This window comes from Canis lupus, chromosome 8 (genome assembly GCF_003254725.2).
Source record: "Canis lupus dingo isolate Sandy chromosome 8, ASM325472v2, whole genome shotgun sequence".
NCBI lineage: Eukaryota > Metazoa > Chordata > Mammalia > Carnivora > Canidae > Canis > Canis lupus.
The window spans coordinates 43,971,839-43,997,298 of NC_064250.1; the positions used below are offsets into that span (position 1 = coordinate 43,971,839).

Sequence of the window (25,460 nt, forward strand, 5' to 3'; positions counted from 1 at the left end):
TAAGAGGGGTTAGAGGAATAGGCCTGGCCTAAGGGAATGACAACTGCCTCTCTCAGAGGGTCCACAGAAACTACAGGCTATGTCAATAGGGTGAGTGGCAACCCCAGACATTTTTCCTCTTCTCCCTCCCTGACCCAAAATATCAGAGGAGTCAGAGTGTAGAAGTAGGCCAGGGTGGGCTTGTCCCAGAGGCAGACCACACATCCCCAATGGTACTCCCAAGAACCATGGTGGAACTCTGGGGTTGGAGCTTTAAACTAGATGGACAGAATAGTTTTAACAATAGAGGTTGCCAGGAAATCATGGATTCTGTTCAAGATATCAATCTGTTTAAGGCATATGCCCCAGAGAGAGGGGGCAGTCAATGAAAGGCTTTTGGAGGCAGTGAGTGGAGAACAATAAAGCTGCCCCATTTACCTTCTGAGTCCAGCCTGCCTAATGAAGAAGTTACACATATGTTCTATCACTGCAAACTTATGGCAGCCAGATAAGGTGTGATATACAATCCTCACTTAGCAGATGAAGAACTGAGGGTTAAGAAGGTAAAATAACTTGCCAAAAGTCACATAGGAGTAGGAATCGGTGCTCTTAACTTTTGCAGAGCACTGCCTCCCCCATTCCTCGCTGTGCAATGAGCTCTGGAAGTGTTTGCAGGTGGAAGCTGTGCAGGATTTAGAGCGTGGATACGGAGCAAGGCAGCAACCGATTTGTGTCATGGCACTGCCACCTCACACCTTAGGATTCTGGGCAAATGATTTCAGGAGCCTGGGCTGAGGCAGAGCACCTACCATCATGGTTCTAGAAAGATTTGATGGGAACACTTTTGCATAGGCCTGCCAGGTAACATAGATGTACCTTACTAATTCTTTCAGCCATGTCCTTGAAAGCCTAGCTCAGGTTCACCTTTCTCCCTTGATCGCCCATGGCATCAGCAAGATCTTGGCAAGGAGCCCTTTATCTGCAGCACATGGCACATCCCACTACCTGCTTCATGTGTGTTTCATTTCCTTTGTGTCAGATTACATCTCTCCCTAATTAGACTATAAGCTACTTAAGGGTGAAACCAAATCCATGCTTCCCTGTATGCTCTAGAGCATCTAGCCACACACACCCTAAGGGCCACATCCTAAATCAGGTCAATCCATGCTTCTACTGAAACCGTCACCTGTTACACAGCTGGGGAAAACAGGCCTATGGAAGAGAAAGAGGATGGTGATGATGATACTGAAAAGAAAAATGAGTTAGCGAGCATTTGATGTCAGATATGGCACCAGGTGCTTCAAATGGATTCTCTTGAGGACTCCCTCCATCAACCCTGGCTAATAGGGTTTTGATTGTGGCTGGGTTAGTTAATTGGCTTAATTAAGAGTTATTAAGAGCTTGCAGTAAGTGTAGACACTGTTCAAAGTGTGTACTACATGTATTATCCCATGTAGACCTTACTGCAAGGCTATATGATAGATGCTGGTATACCCAATTTATAGGTAGAAAACTAGAGGCATAGATAGGTTACATAGATTGCTTAAAGTCACATAGCTAGAAAATGAAAGCTCCAAGATTCAAATCCTGGAAGTTTGCCTCCAAAGCACAGTCTGAATCCCCATGCTCTAGTGTTAACAAGTTAGGTGATTTACCAAAGTACATGTAGCTAGTAAATGACAGTATGGAGATTTGATCCCTTTGGCTCTAGAGCTCAGTCAGGTCCAATGCATGGCAGTAAAAACGGGACTTCAAAGCAATAGCTCATAAATGTAGCCTTTGTTTGTTTCAGCATGTGGAGCTCTTCCATAGGACAAGATTTCATGGGGCCCTCTTCTTTTTTTTTTTTTTTTAAAGATTTTATTTATTTATTCATGATAGTCACACAGAGAGAGACAGAGAGGCAGAGACACAGGCAGAGGGAAAAGCAGGCTCCATGCAGGGAGCCTGACGTGGGATTCGATCCCGGGTCTCCAGGATCACACCCCGGGCCAAAGGCAGGCGCCAAACCGCTGCACCACCCAGGGATCCCCATGGGGCCCTCTTCTAACCACGCGTACTTGTTAACAGGACAAGCTCTCCCCAGACTTAGTGGGAAGAAAGGTGAGGCTTTGGACATGACATCAGGAAAATATTCCCGGGGGATCCCTGGCCTGTGCTTATTTATGAGCTGGGGGATTATCCCATGTAAACCTCACAATAATCATTGTCCTCATTTTACAAATTAAGAATTTTGTAAACTTAAGGTAGTTTAGCAATTTGTCTAAGTAGTGGCTACTAAGTGGTAGCATAAAGTCTTAAGCCTGGGTGTGCTTGATTTCAGAGCCTTGGCCAGAACTCTCTCCATCTTCTACTGTAAAAAATCCTGTCCATTCATGAAAGGATGGGTTGGCATTGCCTCTGGAGTGCAGACAGGTAATCTAGAGCTGGAGTTCTCAACCCTAGCTACATATTAGAACCATCAGGATGCTTTTAAAATATACCGATGCCCAGGCCCCACCTCAGCCCAATGAAATCAGAATTTCTAGAGGTAGGATCCAGCTATCAGTATTCTTTTAAGATTTTACTTATTTATTTATTTGGGGGAGGGGGAAGAGAAGGAAGAGGGACAAGCAGAATCCACACTGAGCACAGAGGGCTTTGATCTTAGGACCCTGAGATCATGACCTGAGCTGAAACCAAGAGTCTGGCACTCAACCAGCTAAGCCACCCAGGCACCCATTATCAGTGTTTTTTTTTTTTTTTTTTTTTTTTTAAGCTCCCTGGGTAATTCTAATGAAGAGTCAGGCTTAGAAACACTCACCCACAGGAAAGGACTGAATTCATGCCTAAGAAAGTTTGGATTCTAGATCCCAGAGCTGATCTGAGTTCTCAGAGCAATAGCAACTTGGTGGTTTTGCTGCTGCTGTTCTAGAATCCCACACTTCTCTCTGCCCCCAGAAAGCCAGAAGCCTTCTCCCCTTCTATCTGGGTGCTGAAATGTAACATGGCTGTTAGCTTTGTACACATTCCATAGCACTTAGGTGCTTGCTTATCCTCTGTGAATTCTTTCCTGACATCCATGCCCCTCTCCTGGCCCCTCCCCCATGGTTCATCATTTCCTCTTGGAAGGTCTCACTACACCAGGATCATTCACCTCCTATAGGACTCATCTCATTGTATTCTAGTTTTCTGTCTGTATATCTGCCCCTCACCAGACTGTGAACAACACGGGGACAGAGGCTGTGTGTGGATTGTCCCTATATTCAACATGGAGCTTGGACTGGAACAAGGTTGGTTGAAAGAATACATTAATACCTGATATCAGAAAAATCTTTAGAGAAATCTTTCTCCTTCGGGAGCCACAGCCTCTCCTTCCATTCACCTCCGTTCGACACTAAGACTTTCTCTAGGAAGCAAAAAAACAGAAGTAATCCACCCTTCAAAATGTAGCTTAAAACCTACTTCCAAAAGGAAGTCTCTTGGATTGTCCCCAGCTCATAATGATCTCTTTTAGTGAATTTTTATAGTCATTAGAATCTGTATAATTCAGTTGTCAATTGCATTCTTCTGTTTCTGTCTTCAAAGGTTTTTGTTTTTGTTTTAATGCTCATAGGTTTATATTTTGCCTTCCTAACAAGAGTGTAAATTCCGTGAATTTAGGGACTATCTCTAAAATGGCAAATCATTTTGTTGGTTCACTTATTTGATGTCTCCTGACAAACAGTAAGTTCTTTAAGGCCCGACACTCTCTAACATTACTCTTCACCAGGCATAGCGCTGGCACAGGTTAGGAGCTCAGCAGGACTTTGTAAATGAAGACATTTGGTAACCCCTTTTAGCCCTGTGCCCTGAACTTACTAGGTACCCATTAATCACATTCTCTGACTGGGCAAGAAATGGAAAAGCATATTTCTTATTATAAGATGTGGTTTATATGAGGGATAGAAATTCTCAGATTAAATCCTATTCTGATTTCTCTTTTCCTTTTTGTAGATGCTTGATTATTTGGCTCCCAAATTGAATGAGAAGTCTCAGGGAAGAATCCCTCATCCACTTCCAAAGCCCTAATGTGTCAATTTCACACAAAGCCTCTAAACCTCCCATTCAATTCACTCTGGATTTCATACAGCCCCATTATGAAATTCAGCAAGTCACTACAGAGCAAAGGCAGTGGTGCCAGCTGGGTTGGTTGGTACGTGCACAATCACAGTTGCACCTAGGTGTGATTTCTAAATATAGAATCAAGTCTGCTGTTTAACTTCTTAATGAAGAAAATGGGTAGCCTGGCCCCTTCAGTAGAGATGCTGCTCTGCTGTATCAGTTGCAAAGCACAGGGCTCTGCTCTACTGCTTTGCCTACTGATGATACAGAAGGGCTCCCCACTGATGGCAGGTTTGGTACCCCAAAATAGCCACGTTGCCAAACAGATCATTGTTTTGTTTTCCTCTGGTTCAATAAAAGGGGTAGGGGAGGGGGAACAGAAGGACAAAAGGAACAAATGAGCTCGCCTGCCCCAGAAAACCACTGTACCACCCTGCTGCCCAACACTGAATCCCCAGCCCCACTTTTGGCTACACAGTGGTTGCTCTCCAGCATACACGGCTGTCACTACTGGGTTCTAATGAGCCATAGTTAGGGTAGGAAGAAGGGAAGGGTTCCAATGTCACCAATGAAGAAGTGGAAAGACAAGCATCAGCAAAGCTGGTTTTAAAGCAGAGGAGGGGGCAGCCCAGGTGGCTCAGCGGTTTAGCGCCGCCCTTGTCCCAGGGTGTGATCCTGGAGACCCGGGATCGAGTCCCACGTCGGGCTCCCTGCATGGAGCCTGCTTCTCCCTCTGCCTGTGTCTCTGCCTCTGTGTGTGTGTGTGTGTGTGTGTCTCATGAATAAATAAATAAAATCTTAAAAAAAAAAATAAAGCAGAGGAGGAAGGAAGGAAGGCAGAACCGAAAGCATGTTCCGAGTGTCCAAAGTAGAGGCTTGGTATAAGGTTTTCTCTGCAACACTATGCATGTGTCTCAAAGCCACAGCCAGCTGGGGCTGCTTGCAGGCCTTCACCACATGCAAAAAAGAGGAAAAGACGCTGTGGTTGGCTGACCCACACCCAGCCCTAGCCACTTGGGCATCACCTCTTCGATCTTCTTGGAAATGTACTGGCCACTGTGGGTGTCTTCCCACTCTGGGCAATGCAAGAGCCATAGCATCCACAATGCCATATCCAGGAAGTTCAAGCCAAAGCACCTCTGGCAGGAATCTGGGTTTGCAGCAAAGCCCAGGGGCTAGTCCTTGTCTTCAAAAGGCTATCCAAACACATTTTGCCTCTTAGTACTAAGTGACAGGCAAATGAGGGTTTTTTTAAAAATCAGTAGTGACTCAGTTTCTCTCTTTTCATGGTACCTCAGAAGACCTGTGAAATGTATTGAGGGGATAAATGCTCTCCAAGGAGTCCCAGCAAGAGAAAGGGGGGAAAGGATGCTTGCTTCTGGCCTTACGTCCTGTGCCTGAATCTAGCCATGAAAAAATAAGCCACTTGTGTATATATACATATACATGTTTATAAAATCTGGGTCACCTGACTACATGCTCCCAGCTGGTTGACAAAGGTGATGCTCTGCCTTCTTGTTTCATCTCATATTGTAAACAAGTGTCTTTCTGTGGTCTATTTAATGTCAAGTTTTTCACATTGGTGGTTTGTTTTGTTTTGTTTTGTTTTTGTATTTTGCTGTTTAAAATGACTCCCAAGCAGGGCACCTGACTGGCTCTAACAGTAGAGCATACAACTCTTGATCTCAGGGTCGTGAGTTTGAGCCTCGTGTTGAGCCTAGAGTTCACTTAAGAAAAACAAAAATTGGGGATCCCTGGGTGGCTCAGTGGTTTAGGGCCTGCCTTTGGCCCAAGGTGTGATCCTGGAGTCCTGGGATCGAGTCTCATGTTGGGCTCCCTGCATGGAGCCTGCTTCTCCCTCTGCCTGTGTCTCTGCCTTTCTCTCTCTCTCTCTCTCTTCCTCTCTCTCTCTGTGTGTGTGTGTGTTGTGAATAAATAAATAAAATCTTAAAAAAAAGAAAAATTACAAAAATTTTAAAAATAAATAAATGGCCCCCAGCATAGTGCTGAAGTGCCTTCTTGTGTTCCTAAGGGCAAGAAGGTTGCCATATGCCTTATGGAGAAAATCTCTGTATTAGATGAGCTTCATTCAAGTATGAGCTACAGGGCTGTCAAATGCAAGCTCATCAACAGTGTATATTAAATAAGGCATCCTTAAACAGAAATATACTTAACATAAAAGTAAAGTTTCACCAGTTAATGGAAATTCTGTGACCAGAGAGAGGCTGGAAGGAACCAGCTGCACTTCCCGGCCATGCAATCCTTTAGTATTCACTAATTCAGTATTTGCAATGACTCTGGAATGTAACTACCACAAATAAAAAGGATTAGTTATACTTTCTGGCATCATTCTGACTACTTGGAATAGTTTTCTACAGTATTTCAAATCACAGAGAAGGCAGGACAGATGAACAACAAAAGAAAGGAAATCGTGTTTGCGTCTACTGTCTGCCACTCTTTAAGACATATTATATGTCATTCAGTCTTTGTAATAACTCCATATGGCTGGTTTTATCATCCTTTTATTCCAGGTAAAGAAACTGAATCTTTGAGAGATTAGGCAATTTATCTGAGGTCATGGAGCATTCTAGCAGAAACCTAGAGTGGCCCTAAAATTCTTTCCCTTCCCTCCATACATGCTCTGCACAATCCCTCAAGTGTGAGTGGGATCTGTGGACATGGTAAAGGTTATGTGCCATGATTATATTACAAGGCACAGGTGAAAGGATTTTGCATATAGGGATATGAGGGTCCCTAGTTAATTGACTTCTAAGCCCTTGACTTGAAGGGAAATGATCCAGGGTGGGCCTGACTTCATCAGGAAAGCCTTTTAAAAGAGGTGAGAGTCTCTTTCTGGCTGGCCCTGAAGAAGCCAGCCATACAAGGAAATTAATTCTGCCAGCAACCCAAAAGGACACCAAGCCTCAGATAAGACAGCAGTCCTAGCCAACACCTTGACTTCAGCTAAGTTGTGTCTAGACTTTGATCCATGGAAACTGAGAGATAACTCATTATAAGCAATAGAAAACTTTTACACACAGCTAAGGAGTGGCAGAGTCAGGGTTCAAACATAGGTTCACTTGCCTCCAAAGCTAATGTTCTTGTAATTTATACTGTGTAATATCACATTTGGTTTGGTTTTTGTTTCTTGACTTCCTTGCTTTGTTGGCATGGGGGAAGGCATAGGCAGAAAGGGATATGAAAGACATTCAGACACCATAGCTAAGGTCTAAGCCCCAACACAAAGAAAGTCTCTTCAGCCTTGGGTGGTGGCAGTAACAGTGACCATTTAAAAAGTGGGGAACCTCCAAGTGTTGGGAGATGAAGGATGGGAACAGGCAGGCATTTTGTCTCCTCTTGCTCAGGAAATAGCTTGCGGGAATTTTAGAGGCAGCAATGTTCATACAGAGACAAGCTAAGAACACTAGTGTTGGATGAGCCACATGAAGTGGCCAAAATGATTATTTTTGACAGACACAAATGGCAATTACATATGCTTCAACAAGTACATGCAAGGGCAAGATTTAACCAGCGGTTAGGAAGTGCCAGGTCGGAGAACAGAAGCGGGGGAGAAACCAAGAGTTCTGCAGGGAAGAGATGTGAATGGGGACATATCAAGGCAGGAATCAAACAACTAGGTGTTCGGAGCCAAGAGGAACAATGTCAGTGATCATCCTCATGCCCCAACCATGGGAAATTTTAGTTGAAGACTCTGCACAACTGTGGGAAGGACGAACACCTATAAAGCCCAAGCTTAATCTTCAAATGTCTGACTTCAATTTAGTAATAACCCTTGCCATGAACAATGAAGCACAAGCAGAGTGGTCAGGGCTGGGATGGGGTTATACCAATGTAGGATTGGTGGATCATAAATAATACATGTCACACACCTAGTATAACAGCTGGCACATGGCAAGTACTAAATAAATGGCAATCTTCTTACTTGGCACTTCATTAGGTGATGGAAAATTGCCTTGCTTACCTAAGATGAAGGCAAGGGTGAGTCACTTCCAAATACAAGGGTAAAAAGGAAATGTGTGAAGCCCTCATTGGGAAAACCAGAATCCGGCTGGAAAAGGTTTAATTCTTTGGTCAGTCAACTTCCTCTTCTGGGAGGCATGGGAGAGGGGCAGCACCTTGGACAGCACCCTGGGAGTGGCGCTCACCTTGCGCCAGACCACCTGGCCATCAAGAGCAGGGTTCTCCATCTGAAGAAGTTCAGGTCCATGGGTTTGTAGGTTTCATCACAGGAGCCCATAGATGGGACTCGACTCCAGAACAATAATTGTTCTGTGTAAGCTTCCTGATCAGCAACAAGCTCTGGGTGTAGCATGGGGCCTAGAGGGCAAGTCGAGTGAGACAGGATTCAACATTGCCTACATGACGCTCAGAGATACCCAAGAGTCCTCGGGAGCCTGCATTATCATTATTGTGTTGTCCCAGCCCCATCCTCCCACCGGCAAGCAATTTCATATGTAATTATCCTCCCAGCCCCTCCTCTCCTTTTATTCTCCTTCTCTCTCCATATTCCTTCTTGCTTTCCCTTCATCTCCCAACCAAGTTTCATAAAGTCCACACCAGAATGCAGAGGCATCAACCCCAAGGTCATCTCTCACCCCGGCCTGAAGCTGCTCTCTCCTTGGAGAGCAGCCTGTCATGTTCCCTGACATCGTCAAAGAAAGCCCGGATAATGATATTTCCCTCCACCTTCCTCCAGACAAGACTCTGGCTTTCTATCTTTAGATCAACTGTCTTCCTAAAAGCTCACCTTGGGCTCAGAGACGGAATATGATCACTAATGGGAGAACCTGGGAAAAATGCTGGCCCACATAGGTCAGGATGGTGGTGACATGGCCAAGATCCTATTCATTAATTACTTAATTAATGACTAGCATGATACACCTGATGAGTGATTTAGACTAGGCACTGTGTTAATTGTCTGACAGTCATTTTCAATCCTCACGCCAACCCTATGAGGGAGGTACTATTATTATCCACATTATACATATGAGTGAAGTGAAGTGAAAGGTTAGGTAACTTGCCCTAGCTCACATCACCAGTAAGTAGGCAAGCTAGGGCTGCCAACTTGGTCTGTGTGACACCTGGTCTATGCACTTAATCACCCTACTTTATTATCCTCCCATGTGTATATGGGCTTCTACCCACATTGTTGCTCTCACACTTCTGTCATTGGCAATCTCACTGGTGATAAAGCAAAATTCTGTCTTCTAGATCCCTGAAGCTCATCCAGTGTGTCCCCTACTCACCTGTGAGGGCTGTCCTCCTTTCATCATAATCATGGCTCCCTTGCTCTCTAGCTGTCATGTTCCAGCCAGGCCTGCCTCATCTTACAGAAGGGAGAAAGTAACATATCTGCATTTCAGGACAAGCAGGTAACACATTTGCATCTCAGAGCCAGCTGCAAGGCACTAGGGAACACCAAAGAGAGACAGGATCTGGAGAACAGGCCTTTGTGTTGCCTCCCAGTCACAAGATGGAAGACTCTTTACCACACAGTGGGATTGTTGTCAGTGGCTCAGGGTTTATCCATTGGAATAGTGGAAAGGGAGAAATGGTCATGTAGTTTAGGGAGCATCAGCGGGAGCCTCTGGGCAATTATTTAAGAACTACACTACCAATGGAGCAGAACCAAGGAGACCAGAAGACGAAAGAGGCCATTATAATAGCTGTAATAAAGTAACTAAACTGATTTGGGTTAAATGGCTTAAAGAAGGTGGACATTTTTTTTCTAGACCCTCATATAATTTATAAACAGGAATTTGAAAGGTTACCAATTACAGTCCATATATAACAAAGCTGTGAAATGAACTCTGGCCTGCCCTGCTCCGGGAAGCTGTGGGTCAGCATCCTGATGACAGTTAACCCCACCAGCAATGCTCTCCTCTGCCTCTGTCTTTTGACCGTGAGCATGAGGTCCCTTACTCACTGAAGTCTAGAGCAGGCATTATGCAGGGATGGGTATTAGCTTCCTACAGCTGCTACAATAAACTATCACAATGTTGTAGGCTTAAGGGTATGTATCAACAGAATTTGTTCTTTCACAGCTCTGAAATCAAGATCAGCAGAGTTGATTCCTTCTTTAGAGGTTCTAAGGGAGGATCTACTCCATGATTCTCTCCTAGCTCCTGGTGTTTGCCAGTAATCCTTGGGACTCCCTGGCTTATAGCTGCATTCTTCGCATCTTTGCCTCTGTCATCATTTGGCCTTCTGATAAAGATGCCAGCCATAGGATTTAGGGCCAACCCTAACTGAGTATGAGGCCACATTCTTAGGTTCTAGGTGGACACAAATCTGGGTGGATGAGGCAGGGGGGACTCTTTTCAACCCAGTACAGGTTGCCAGTGGCATTTTTGGCAGATCCCACATAACAGCAAGGAAAAGATCTGGGTTCCTTAAGAGGAGGGCTCAGGGTGCAGGCAGGGAGGTGGAAGGAGGAGGCCACTCTGAGCAGTTTCCACATCAGACTGAGGCACTTCCCCATCTAAAATATTTCACAGAAATCAAGCTCAACGGAGCAAAGAAATTCACCCACAGAGCTAAGGCAATTCTCCTACCGCTCAAAACATCAGGTGCAATGATGTTTGCAACGTTTGTATCATCCAGGCGAAACACCAGGTAACTCAATAGACCTAACACCCCTCTTCCCCCAAGCTAACATGGAAAACAGGCGAATGTCTTCAATCACCTTTCCTCTCCCTTCTAAACCCCAGGAGGGCTGGGGGACACCCAGGGGCTCTGACCATGAGAGGAGAATGGGCTTCTCAGCCTCCCACTCAGCCAAGAACAACCCTGGGAAGGAGGGCTCATGGCAAGAAGCAGAGCAGGGTGGAGTAAACCCTCAGGTCCCCTCCTTTCTGCTGGTGGGGACTCCTTCTGAGGCCGTCAGGGAAGTACTACGCAGAGCTGCATCCAATCTGGGCTAAGTAGATTAGTTCCCTCCCAGTGAAAGGTTCTGGGCAGCTGAGCAGGGCAGCTCCCTGCGCGGTGGCAGGGGGCTGTCATTACAAGGCCCAGATAGGACATAATTACATGCTCCCTGGAGGGAGCTCCTAATTGAATTACAGGGTGTCTCCTGAGCATGAGAGGCAGCCCGTACTCAGAGGTAGCTGAGCAGCCAAGGAACAGACCCTCTGAGGAGCTGGTGCCAGGCAGGGGTCAGGCTGTGCAGAAGTTCAGGGACACCCGAGCTCAGACAGTCCCATGGACCTCACTGAAACTGCGAGAGGAGAGGAGACATGCACGGAGAGCGGGGCATCCCTGGTCTTCATGCCTGAGGGGTGTGTTCCAGTCCCATGCCCCACTGGGCTTGCTATACACTGGAAGTGGTACAGAGCCAGAGGACATGCCAGGAATTCACTCTGTTCATTCATTCATTCATTCACTCATTCATTCAACAGCCATTTTTTGGTGTCTCTATGTTGTGTGGTAGGCATGGGGAAGAACTGAGTGCTGCTCTGGTCTGAGGACATGGTATTGCCTTCAGGTACTGTTTAATCCTGAAGCCAACTTGTACTTCGATCTATGGGTGCCCCACAAGCCAAGCCAATTAGCCATTTTTCTTAACAAGTCCTTCTGGGGTAACTGCACGAGGATGTCACCTCTAGTGCCTGCAAACTGAATCAACAAAGCCAGATGGCAGTACCTCTGTGTAGCCACAGCTTGAAGAGGCCTCCTCTTCTACAGCAACTCTTTCTTTAAGTTTTTATTTAAATTCTAGTTAGTTGACATTCAGGGTAATATTTGTTTCAGGTGTACAATACAGTGATTCAACACTTCCATACCACACCTGGTACACATCACAAGTGCCCTCCTTAATCCCCATCCCCTATTTCCCCCATCCCCCATCCCCTCCCCTCTGATCACCATCAATGTGTTCTCTTATAAAGAGTCTGTTTCTTGGCTTACCCTTCTCTTTCTCTGTTTTCCCTTTGCTTGTTCGTTTTGTTTCTTAAATTCCACATATGCAACTCTGTCAATATAGTTCTCTTCCTGCCAGCCTGGGAACTTCCTGAGGACCAGAACTGGGCCGCTTCTCACTGTGTCAGCTCACAGTAGGAGCCTAATGGTATCTACTGGCTGTATCCTGAGTGAAGGGCGTCTGTGTCCTACTTCCACTCTCCTGTTGCTTCTGGCCTCACTGACTGAGGCTCTCGTAGGCTCTTGGGGCAGGGGCGGGGGGGACCTCCAGCGGAGCCCCTCTTGCTCTCTCTTATCATCCCTTCCTCTAAGCCTTGATCCTGGATGCCCTCAGACACCTGATCTGATAGGCACAGCCTCAGAGGAGCCCCCTGCATCTGAACACATGGCCCTGCGCCAGCCTTGCCCTTTTCCCCAGGCAGTTGGCCAAAGCCTCATCTGTTGGTTGTTCCTGCTGGTGAAGTGGCACAAACAGGAATCCTCTGTGCACCAGCTTGGGCACAGGTGGGTCTGGGCCAGCAGTCAAGGGTGATGAATTCAGATTTCTGACCTGGGTGTTTTGGCCTTTGACAACTTCCCTGAGCCCAGTTGCCCCTGAATTCAAAGGAAAGCATCCAACTCTTGCTGTTAAGGGATGGGTGATGTGCCCTTAACTTCTTCCATCTGAGGAGAAAGTCTGCTGCTTTCAGCTTCATGACCTTACTCTGACATTAAAATATAAGACATAGTGGAAAGAATGTGTGATTTAGAATCAGAAGATCTAGGTTTTGATGCCTGCCCTTCAAAGCTCTGTGTTCCAGGGCAAATTTCTTAATATTTCTTAGGCTCTGTTACCTAATCCAAAAAAGTGATGATGTTAACCCTAAGGTATGACAAATCCTTATTTTTAAAAATATTTTCATGTAAATATTTAACGTTTTATTATATAAGAAAAAAAACAATAGTAGTCTTTCCCCCGAGGTCTGAACAATGGTAAAGCCTAGGTAACCAACACCTGGTTCTATAATCTGATATATTCTGATATATTCTCCAGTATACTGATCTCCCCATGGGGGTCACCTTCATCAAAATAACTTTAAACAATTAGTGCCTAATATTTCTAAAGCATTCCGCATCAGACAGTTGCCTTGAAAGTGAGCTCTTGGCTGTCTTCATTCTACTCACTCCCCAACCCGCCAAACTAGAAAGTCTATTTTCCTCCAGCAGTCCACATGGGTTAATTAAAATGTCATTTCTCTTTGCTTTGGCTAGAATTAGATTAACTCATTGTAGTAACACAAGTTATCTTTTGCTGTATTTTATGAAAATCTAATTAATTTTCAGTGAATCTTCTAAAATATGGGTTCCATGAGGAAGGGCAGATAATTAAAATGGACTGTGATAGGAACCACTGATCTAGTTTATGAAACCCACTAGCTTAGCAGGAATTCTGGAAGACTCTGGTCTGACAAGGAAATTATATGTTTCATATGTCCAGTGGGAATTTGTGGATTCATCCAGGGAATAAAAGAAAGTTCTGTGTTATGTACGATACAGAAGAGAGTGATTCAAGGGGTTTCTTCCCATTAAGATTGGCCTCATGACAGAGTGGCAACTTCACACTAACGCACCTCACTGAAATTGAGACTCTGAGTTTCTTTATCCCATCCCAGTTCCTTCCATCTGTCCTCCCAGTACTAGAGGAGGCGGTTATTTGGCCTTCCTTCTCATAGCCACAGATGAGGTCAGATACAGCTCCAAAGCCTTTCCCAGGATGGTCCCCTGGACAGCGGTTATGAACTAACCACAACCGACACATAGGAGTCCTATCTTACAGCCTAGCCCTGTGCCCGGGAACACGGGCAGCTGACAGAGTCACACACTATGCCACCTGGAGATGGGAATGCTCTAGCTTCCGGGGAGTTCCTGGAAGCGCATCAAGTTACAGCTCCAAAGACAAAGAGGGGGTGCCTGCTGGCTCTGGCTAAGTCCAGCTGACCAGCTGTCTGGCAGGGGAGGGGTGGTGAAGGAAAGCCTGTCACTCTGTCCCTGGCAAGCCTGGGAGGTAGAAAGCTTTCTGCCTCAGTCTGGAACAAAGGCTGGTCTGGAAACCCAAACCCAGGAAGAGGCTTTGAAAGTGACTCAGTACCCAAATAGCACAGTCAAAAATGACAGCAGTTCATCTTCTGACGCTAGTCTCCTGGAAAGGACAGACTAGAACAGAGTAAAGGGGAGAGAAGTGACCCTGGTAGCCTTGAGATTTGTGCCACTGAGCATCACCCACTAGGAATGTTTTCTGTTAATCTGAGCAGAGAGGCCAGTTTCATCTTGGTTGCATCAATCTTGGTCAGCTTGATGAATCTGAGCAGGCTGGGGCCTCCAGAGGAGGCTATTTCTGTCATTCTCCAGCCAATGGCCCCAGCACAGACCACAGTGAAATCAGTGCTCTCTCTGAGGCACTGCAGACCTTGTATGTGCCATCTGAGGTGACAGATGACTGGCTAAGCTGGTACTTTCTTCTAAGTGATGCTGCCACCACTTACAGACACCACAGCTTAGGTAGCTTACTGTGGAATCCTCACAGCAACTTCACTTTTCCACCCCACCATGTGGCATGGCATTAACTGTTGGGGTAAGGAGATCTTGGCTTGGGGCAGCCCGGGTGGCTCAGCGGTTTAGCACCACCTTTGGTCCAGGGCTTGATCCTGGAGACCCGGGATCGAGTCCCACATTGGGCTCCCTGCGTGGAGCCTGCTTCTCCCTCTGCCTGTGTCTCTGCCTGTGTGTGTGTGTGTGTGTGTGTGTGTGTGTGTGTGTGTGTGTGTCATGAATAAATAAATAAAATCTGGAAAAAATAAAAAGGAGATCTTGGCTTGACTCGGGGCAAACAAGACATATCTAGCCAGTGGACTTTAACATGGCCAAGTAGGGAAAGGGGGAAAAAAGAAAGGACCCATAAGATTCCCTCTCTTGAGAATTTGAGGTAAAAAGTCTTTCCAGGGAGGAGCCGAGAGCTAAATGGAAAGAGGACTCACGAACTAGAACAGTTGGTCTGTAAGGTATCACTGCAAGCTGGAAGCAATAAGGGAGCAAGCCACAGAGAGAAGCAGAGACGCCAGGAGACCGAGACCACATGGCCCAGCAGGGAGAGCATCCAACAGAGAAGGTGGTCCAGGGCTCTCTTGTCTGACAGCTTTCTGCTACCACCTCTGGTCTGTGCTGCTCCCTACAATTCAACCCTCTCATCTTGACATACAGTCAGGCAAAGACTTTGTGGTGAAGGGAAAAAGCACCACGGTGAGTGATTTGCTTCCTGAGGGATAGTGATCTTCTTGGTATGATGGTGAAGCTCTTTCTCTCTGTCCATGTGACAGGCTTTCCTAAGGCTGTTCCTGATCACTTGAAGAAGTCACAGGTCAGACAGTAGACACCAGGCAACACCAGTACAGATGCCAGCAGTGTGAGGGAAAAGGACGCAGGGACCAGGAGAGGAAAAACGAGCACAAGGACTCAAGGAAGCAGAGAGGAAGGCGTGCAGTGTGACAGAAGTAGAAACCACTGCTCTTGTGGTGACAGTGACTGGAGCATGACAGAAAGTAAAGCTGCAGCACTAAACATTTAGAAGAAACAGTGAGTGTGAGACAATAGTATTCAAACAGGAAGTAAGGTGTGAGCAGGGAAATAAAGCAAACACATGTGAAGATTTGCAGCTGGGGCCATGGTTAGCCCTAGCGATGGTGGCACGGGGCTCACCCCAGATCACCACCGCTCAGAGCCGGTCAGGCGGTAATAGGGTACACAAGCAAAAATCATGTGGGACTCACAAAGACAACACCTGAAGGCAGACAAATCAAGGCCAGTGGCTCTGGAAAGAGATGGACTACGAGGGTAACAGTGATATTAGTCATCTATAACCCAGCATTTGTTTTGTAGCCATATTCTTGGTATTGAGTTATTATCAAGATGTCACTCATTTTGGAAGCACCAACTAAAGAACCCACAATAGGGCATTGTTGGTACCATATGTAACTAGCTGATGAATCCCAACCAGCAAGTGATAACCAGACTGGGCTCATGCAAGGACAGGTTAACCAGGTTATGTCTATGCATGCTCTTAGCTAGGAGGGGTCAGGATGGCGCCACATCCATAGCTAAATTCAAGTGTATACACATATCTAGTGGAGGGTAATTCTGTTTTCAGAAGAACAAATTTCTCCATAACGAGTAAGTTCCACCTTCAATTCTATCTTCATTTCTGTATATGTAGATATTTCCTACTTGGGCACCTGGCAGGTTATAGGAATGGGAATATATGAATGGTAACTATCATGCCACCCGAGAATGTTTACCTAGCGCTTTCCTTCGTGGTCATTTAGCAAAACCCTCAAAGTATTTAGTTCCTGCAAAACACTTCTGGACTTGTGCAGAATTCATTAAGTATGAGGATTTTGCTCTATTTGCAGATCAAGGAGTTCTCTCCCTCCAGCTGTCAATTATATATGACCGCTTCTTTGCCAAGACTTCCTATTGCTTCTGGAAGCACAATTTAATTTCTCTTTTAAAAAACAAGAAAACAATACCTCGATTAAGCAGAAAACAATAGCTCTAAACTCTACTACCTTCTTCATGGAACTGACAGCGTCACCGCCAAAGGGGAGATAAGAAATTAGTGCTTGTCTACCACCCAGATTCAACTGGGAAGTTGATGAAAGGCTGGACAACAAGAAAGCCCTCCCCAACTCCTAACTCTGGGAAATGAACAAGGGGTGGTAGAAAGGGAGGTGGGCAGGGTGTGGGGGTGAATGGGTGACGGGCACTGAGGGGGGCACTTGATGGGATGAGCACTGGGTGTTACGCTATATGTTGGCAAATTAAACTCCAATAAATTTTTTTTAATGAACCTGGAAAAAAGAAAAAAAAATCCTCCCCACCCATCCACCTAGCTTTGTCCCTTTCTACCATTCTTGTGAATGAACACGGAAACTTTAACCTGAAGAACCAGAAGAGTCGAAACAAAATAAGCAGGGCAGGATCTCCATCAGTATCCCTTTTCTATTATTGCCTGAAGCCCAACTAGCTCCTCTCCAAGAAGGAAAGCCTCCTCTGAAGATAAGACTGGTTCTTTTCCTGACTGGCCAGTCATGTAATCATCTCCAATCACTATGCTCCTTTCTCTTCAACCTAACATTCTCCCTTGTAGAATCTCCAACCCTGCACCACTGAGTCACCAGAGGGCAAGCCAGTATGACAAGAGCAGGAGTAAGCTCTGCTGCATAGACTGCTCTGCTGCATAGGCTCTCTAATCAAGTCAGGCAAAGGGAATGTTGACCAATCCAAGGTTGCCAGGAGATCCTGCACCTCACACCCTAAAATTAACCAGGAAGGCTCTGGACTCGTGGAGATTTTTGTAGACATGTAAAGTTTAAGTAGGCTTGCGATGCTTTCTGGATCCTGGAGTTGGCATATGATCTTTTTTGATATAATCTGACAATTTCAGTAATTAAAATGAAAAAAATTATCAGAATGTAAGGCCTTTCTGGACACAATAGCCAAAGCTTCTGTTAAGAAGGCCACATAGCCTTTAATCATCCTGTGGGCCCAGAGGGAAAGAACTATAGTTGAACATCAATATTTGAAATGTTGCATCGTACTGTTAAATACCCCATTCCACAACTGGGTTAGATATGGATGCCCTTCTTCAGGATCACTCTGAGCCATGTACATAGCTCCACTGTGAGTTCCACAAAGCCATCGGTCCAGGTAAGTGACTGTTTACCTAAAGCCAGAGAGAAACCCCATTACTGGAATTCAGGCACTGAAGGCAGAAGAAAAGAGAAAGGGTGGGATGCCACCCGAGGGAGCATGACCATGACTTCCACCCTACTCTTACCCTCACTAACCTTACATGCAGCTTGTGACTTTTCTCAAGCACAGAAAAGGTGTTCTAGGGGCAAAGCATCTCCCTGATGGCAAGGGAAGAGACTATCCTAACACCTTGCTGAGCCAAAGAAAAAAGACAAGGCCTACTGTGTTTTAGTAATTTGGAGAAGGAGTAAATTATGTCCTGGAGCACTCCAGATTTCGATGGAAAAGATTCCCTGGGGTTGAAACTTCACAGAAAAAGAACACCTGGAAGAGAATGCCCGGCATAATTTTGAAAAAAATTATTTCATTGAACAAGCACTGCCTAAAAGATGTCCTAGCTCTACTTGTCATACCTTTTCTCAGTAAGAGATCATAAAGATAGTTTTTTTTTATTTCTATGGGCTCAATACTTTTTCTTCCTGAAAGTCTCAAGGTGAACTGAGAGATTAAAAATAGCCCATAGTATGCTATTTTTTAAGTTAAGATATTAGCCACATAATACTTTTGGATTTGTACTTCCAGAGCATCTTTCACCCAAGAATTTCTATAAGCTTTCCAAAGTTAACATTGTTCTGATGGATAAAAATAAGAAAGTCCAACTGGGAGGGAGCGACATTAAATCAGTAGCCTCTAACAAGATCTTGCCAGCTCTAACTTTCTATCCTATCTAGCTGTGCGATATTAGACAAGTCACTTTCCCTCTCTGAATCTCAGCTTCATAATTTGTAAAAGCAGGAGTTCAGATACTTTTGGGCTTTAACATTCTAATTTTGTTGGAAACTATGTGGCACAGCTAATACTCCATTCTTCTTCAAAGCAGGCCTATGCCATTTAATTATAGTAGGACTTGGCATTTGCCTATTTGACATCGGCGATTCTCAGAGATCCCAAAGGTTCATGAGCTGCCATTTTCTGTTATTTTGCAGAGGCATGCTGTGAGCCTGGGATACAGGAGCAGACGTGTGTTTATCGAGTGAGATTAATGTGCCAGCAGCATGCATATATATCTCCACAAGGTTTTTTTTTATTGTTTGCAGGAGGCTCAAAGGCCATAATTCTAAGGATGCACTGGGGTGATAGTCACAAAGGTGGGGATTCTTCTAGATCATGAAGATGTCAGTAGGATCTCTCTCAAATGTCAAGAGTTTATTGTAATGTGGGCTTAAGGTTATCATGTCCCCACCCCTGCTTCATCTGTTTCACTACTACGTCCTTAGCCAAGGTCGCTTTAGAAACTTCAGTGGTGTCACGCACACAGCAAAGAGCTTTCATTTCTTTTATTGAGCTTATCTCAACCAGAGCACTTCTCCCAGGTGTTTTGATTTGTCTGTATACCTAGTATCCACTTCACTGAAGAAGATTCTTGAGAGCTGAAATGCCAGCCTGTTCTATTCATTTATTTATCTCCAGTCCCTAGTAATGTATCTAGTATGTAGCAGACATTTAATAAATGTTTGTTGAATGACCGAGCACCTTCTCTGAGCAGGCACCATTCTGAAAGTGCCTTTTCTTCATATTTGTACCTAGTACTTATCACTCCCCTGCAGGATAGATACCACTATCCCTGTCATTCCAACAAAATACCTGGGGCTTGGACAGGTGAAATGACTTGTTCAAGTTACACAGTTGGTGAGTGACAGATTCACTTCTGTTTGTCAGACTTCAAAGTTCAGGGTTTTCTATCTTACCCTGGTACTGAGGACATTTTTGAAGAAGTAAAGCATAAAACCAAATGAGTGAATGCACAACCTGATAGTATTGACAAAGCATAGGCCTGCCTTCAACCTGAATAGGTTTTTAGAAGAGTGTATTGAGGGCAAAACTGCCAATGCTCCCAGGCTTGTCGGCAAAGAAAGTTACACAGAGAGGGAAGGATTGGAAGATGGAACTGCTCCAGGCATCACACAGCTTCTGTCTAGGTACCCTGAGGGTTTCAATTTCAGTTTCCAGATTGGTACTGCAATTAACAAGGTCTCAGGGTAGGAGCTGGGTTCTAGCTAAGTTAGAATTGCAAGCTGGAACTGGAAAGCAAGGCTTCTTGAGTAAATTAAGCAAGGCTTTTGAAAGCCACTTTTCTTCCTGGGTCTTGTGGTTTGGCCAAGAGTTTTAGAGCATTTCAACTCTAAGTCGGGACCAACAGCATCAACAGCTGGTTAGAAACAGAATCTCAGGCCCTACTCAACCTTTCAAACTATAATCTGCTTCCTGGATGGTTCAGAAGCACATGAAAATTTGAGAAACACTACTCTAGAAGATATTCTGAGGTCTTTTCTGGCTCTGATATTTTAGGAGTTTTGATGAGGAATCTTCATGATAACCCCCAGACTAGCATGTTTTATTAATTTGGGTCACAGAGAGATCCAAGTAGCCCATATCACCTCAGCTGTGTCTTCTGAAGAATACTGTTAATTCAATGATATAATTATTAATGGCCTCATTTACTAAGCATATACCATATACAAACAACTGTATACAGTATCTTGAATCATCATGACAGCCTTGTGAGAAACGTATTATTATCCCTATTTTATCAGAGGAAATAATCTCATAATTAATAAAATTTCCCCAACTCTGCAGTTGAATCAGAACTATATCCAGACTCTTAAACCAGAGTACTCACAGTCCATGGTTTTTCTGCTATACCACACTGCCTCTAGTTGTAAAATTACAATCTAAAGTACCAAGGGTAGGGCTGTGGTGTGAAGACAGACAACTAACAGGCTATGGACTCATTCTTCTTCTGAAGGGAAGAAAACCAAGAGGTAGTCTAAAGTCTACTGAAGTCTAAAAAATGATGTAAAGAAATAGCAGGCAACAGAGCTTGTTCACCAAACCCAGGAATACTTGAACCCAAATCGCAAATGTGGGCAGCTTGATCTACATTTAAAATCAATATCAGAAGTGATCATTCATAAGCCCACTTACACCAAGATATTATTCAGGCTGAAAACACAAATAGGTTTCAGGAAGAGTTAGTCATACTCAGAGATCTAGAGTGCACAACTGATTGTTAATGGGACAAGGAAATTAGGTGCCAAGTCTTTGATCTGTCAAAAAGTACTTTTTAGTGCCCTTGGTAGATAGTACCGAATTGGAGAAACCACTAGTCCATTAAATCATAGCCAGTGCTGTAGTCTTGATGTCATTTAATGCCTGACAGTACTCCTATATACTTACGCTGCCATAAATGTGAGAAGTTGCACAGTTTGTCTACCCAACGAGGGCCTGTCCTTTATTTGTACGTATAAACTCTCTCTCCAGAGCACATATAAATGGACAGTATTCTCTAGAAAGCACAGGTTTTTACTTGGGCTAATGAATGATTACCCCTCCCGGTGAAATGACTAAACAGAGCTCTAATAAATCAACTTGTCAATGGCTATTTCACCTCAGGAGACAATATCCCTGTTTCATCTTCGGCCAGTGCAAATAGGACCTACACTGAGTGCCCATGTCTGTGGCTCAGTAAATCCTAGAGCAGGGAGGAACTGCAAAAAGAAAGACCTGACCCTGCCTCCAGGCAAGAAAAGTATTGTTCCCACTTTGCAGATGAGACAGTTCAGTTCTAGAGCTAAGACTAAATGTCTTGCCCAAAGTCACACCATTAGGAAAGGATTGAGGGAGGCCAAGAGCAGAGTCCTCCGGATGGCTCAACCAGCTCTGCTGTCAGCATCACCCAACCCATCGAGCCCTGTCCCACAAATGGGCCTAGAAGAAGCGCTGCTATGACATCTCTCCCTTGGTCCTATGGGCCCTCCTTTCCATGAGTTGGGTCCTTCACTCTCCTACAAGTTGTATGTTTTCATTTCTCACTCAGGGTGTTTTTAGCAGTGTCCTGGAGCAGTTTGACAACCCCCCTTCCTAGACACCCCCTTTTGTTCTTCATGCCCCCTCCTGCTGCTGCTTATTGCTTATGGACATGAGCAGGAATTCAGAGACAAGTTTCCCCCTTCTCAGTCACCCTGGAAAGTCTGCCCTCTCATAAGCTGCAATTCCTGGGGTAAGTCATTCTGTTTCTTCTTCAAAGCTATCCATCTGAGAAAAACAAAAACAGAAAACCAAAGCAAAGCAAAGCAAAGCAAAACCCAGAACACCCAGTATAAGAAGGCTCAATGGGGAGAGCCCTTACATTGCGATACACACAGTGTCTGAAGGGCTAAACAGGCCAGTAACCCAAGAAGTATTCTGGGACAATTCTAGACCATGAAAAGAAATGACCACACTGAAGATGTATTTTCTCCCCCAGTTCCTAAGAGGCATCTCCAACATTGCTCAGGCAATTTTTGAGCTCACACCTAGGACTAAAGACAGGTGGCCACCGCTCTGGGAATTCCGCTTCTGCAAGATGCCTCCAGTACCCAAGCTATATTGACTCATCTCACTAGACTGGGTAAGTCTCATACCATAAAATAGCTTACAGGCATTTAAAGAGATTGCCGAGTTTCAACCAACCTTGCAATTTCCAAATTGAAGGAGAGATGCCTGAAATCTGGTTATACAATATAGTCGCAATATGGCCCCAGGGGAAAAAAAAGCCACTGCCACTTGCTTCCCTGAGGATGCTCTGATTGGACTGGCACTGCCTCAGGATGGAAAGGATCAGCCTCAAGGCTCATATGAGCCTTTGGCCTGAGTAAAGGAGGAAGGAGAGACCCAGCCAGTTTCCTAGCTCCTGCGTCGTCACAAGAATTCTCCAAAATCGACATCAAAACTTCTGTCACCCGACACCTGCACCAGCTATCACTCCAGTGGATGGAATGCTCCGTGTCCTTAGATCCCGCCACAGGATTTCCTGCCCAGAGACAATTTAAAGTGAGAAAACCAAAGGAAGGTTTGGATGCGGAACCTGCCAGGGGTGCCTGCTGATCCTGCACACCTGTGCTGGGACTCGAGTTTGACAGTAACGCAATACGAGGGAGAATTTTAAGGACAGAAAGAGATGGCATGGGAGGGAGGGAGATAGAATATGGAAAGGCTACTTACACAGTTTCGTCATTCTTGAACTCCAGCTCCCCGTATACATCTTCAAAATCCTCACCACCACCCTTGGCTGTCCCCTCCACTGTCCTAAAGGGGACGATTACTGTGCCCCGGGCACCTGATGTCCGCAGAACCTTGACCTCCAGGACACCAATACTCTCGCTGACACGAATAGTGCCGCATTCAAAAGTGAAGATGCCTGCATGGTCATCATCCAAGATGGTGACTGTGGCCACATAAGGGGATGCCAGGATGGCCCGAGGCAATGGAAGACTATTGAGTACTATTGGAGGCTTCCCCTCCTCTGGTTGCTCCTCCTCTATGCGGACGTTGCTCAACCTCACGAAGAAGTGTTCATCCTCCTCAAAAATGTCATCATCAATGATGCCTACCGAGAACTCTTTCTGGGTCTCTCCTGGTTTCAGGACCACAGTGCCCTCTGTGAACTCATAGTCAGCCCCAGCATTGGCGGAACCATCCTCTGTTTTGTAGTCCACATACACGGTCTTAGACATGTCCCCCCCTTTCCTCACCACTGTCAGGAGCACAGCTCCACAGTTCTCCAGGCACTGGTAAGAGCATGGATCAAAGAAGACCTTCGAGACAAAGTCCTCAGGCTCATTGGTGTGCACCTCGTTTATGCTGGAGGTCTTTTTGGCTTGTTCTGCTGCATGCTTCTTCAGGATATTGCCTGCGCCGGTCATCATCCGGGTAGCTTGGATCCGGTAGAAGGCACGACTCTTCTGCTGATGGGAAAGAGCATAGTAATTGGCCATCTCTACCAGCTGATCTAAGTCCTTCTCTGGGTGTTTTTGCTTCAGATCCTTTAGAATCCGGATCATTTCTCTGCGGGACTCATCTACTTCCTTCCCTTCCAGGGGCACCAGGTTCCCATCCAGGAAGTGGGAATTCATCATTTTCCCATCCATCTCAATGCCCTTAGGATGATCACCCTCTGTCTCTATGATAACTCCTCGGTGTTTATCTGTGCGGTACTTTTTGTGCATGTATTTGTAGAAGAGTAGTCGCCTATCTGCCACCCAGGCCAGAAGGACACACACTGGAAAGAAGGAGAGAGTGAGAAGACCTTCCCAAACCTGAACCACACCAGGAGAGAAGACTGCCAGGATCATATAAAGCCAGATGTAAGCAAAGATGCTCCAAGCAGCCGTGATGAGGAAGACTCGTAGGTGCTTGATCTTTCGAGTCTCTCCATCAGGGATCACGTAGACGCAGATGCCAATGATGATGAACATGTTAAAGGCTGCGCTACCTACGATGGTGGAAGGTCCCAGGTCCCCGGCAATGAACCCGTGACCACACACCTCAATTAAAGAGAGAAGGATCTCAGGAGCAGAGGAACCCAGGGCCATCAGGGTCAGGTTGGAGACAGTTTCATTCCAGATCCGAATCGTTGTGGTGCTGGTCTCTCCATTGGGCTTTTTGATAGTCACCTCTCTCTCTTGAGAAGTGATGACTTCAATAGATGCCATGAAGCGGTCGGCAATGATGGACACCCCAAGGAACATGTATATCAGGGCCACAAAATAGACAATGACCCTGGCAATCTTGTCCCCAAGGGAAGGGTTCTCCGGGTACCAGATTGGTAGGATGACACCCTCCTTGCAGTCCGATGACTCTGAACAGGACTCATTGTTCTGCCCTGCACTGGGCACCTCCCCCGAGCTGCCAGCCTCTGCCCGAAGACCATTTAGGAAGAGCACAAAAGTAATCAGCCCAAAATGGAGGAAGGCAGAGGTGAGAGGCTGCAACCCTAACCACGCCATACACAAGACTTAGCCGCTGGCTTCCACTGCAGCACCAATGGTCCTCCTGACAGGCCAGAGACCTAGAAAAGACCAGAGAGGCAGGGAAAGGCATGAGCAAAAGGGGGACAGCAAATGGCAGGTTCCCACCAACACAAATTGATGTTTCACCTTGAGCGACATATTGTACTAACATATGGGGCAGTCTCTCACTCGGAAAAAAAGATGTCAATGGGAGGCACAAATAGTGGCTCTGTCCGCAGGACCATCTGGTGGAGACTCAGCTGAAGAATGGCTTAAAAGAGCTGGGAATATTGGTAATGAAAACATAAGTGATACCCTTCCAGTCCTGTCTCCAAACCCCACTGTTATCTGTGAGAGTTCTCAAGAATCAACTGAAAAGAGGCCAAGCATGACCTGAATCCTCATCCCTTGTACTGTTTCTAGGGTTTTCGGGCTCCTTTACCCACACTATTTTCATGCTTAAGAATTCTGCATCACATATGTGTGCAAGAGTACATACGGAATTGAACTTTTTTCATGGACTACTCCCCCAAAATAGAACACATCGCTCTGCATGCAATTGAGCCCACCTGAGAGGAACTCCCTCCCTGAATGCAAAATTTGTCCAGGCAAGCTGTAATTCTGACATTTCTTGGGAAATCAGGGTGGATAGTGTAGGGAAGCTCCCTGCAGGGGAGCTAAACGGAGGTCCCCATGAGCTGTACTACAGGCCCGGTCCACGGCCACCTCCGTCCTCCAGCAAAACATGCTTACAGACCGTTTGAGACAGTCAGTTACAGGAAGATGAAAATCAGTCAGCCACTCAATTCCAAACCCAGACGCTGAAAAGGCCAAGTGATAGAAATC

The 25,460-nt window shown here is 45.5% G+C and overlaps 1 protein-coding gene across 5 annotated transcripts in view; it reads right to left on the reverse strand.

The window, feature by feature from the left end:
• SLC8A3 (solute carrier family 8 member A3) overlaps positions 1-25,460 on the reverse strand; it is a 141,378-nt gene that overhangs the window by 97,215 nt on the left and 18,703 nt on the right. For all 5 annotated transcript variants that reach the window (XM_025442663.3, XM_025442658.3, XM_025442665.3 and 2 more), the window contains exon 2: positions 22,828-24,673. In XM_025442663.3, the coding sequence (XP_025298448.1) occupies positions 22,828-24,611 (1,784 nt within the window). In that variant the 5' untranslated portion in view covers positions 24,612-24,673. The remainder of the gene's footprint in view (positions 1-22,827; positions 24,674-25,460) is intronic.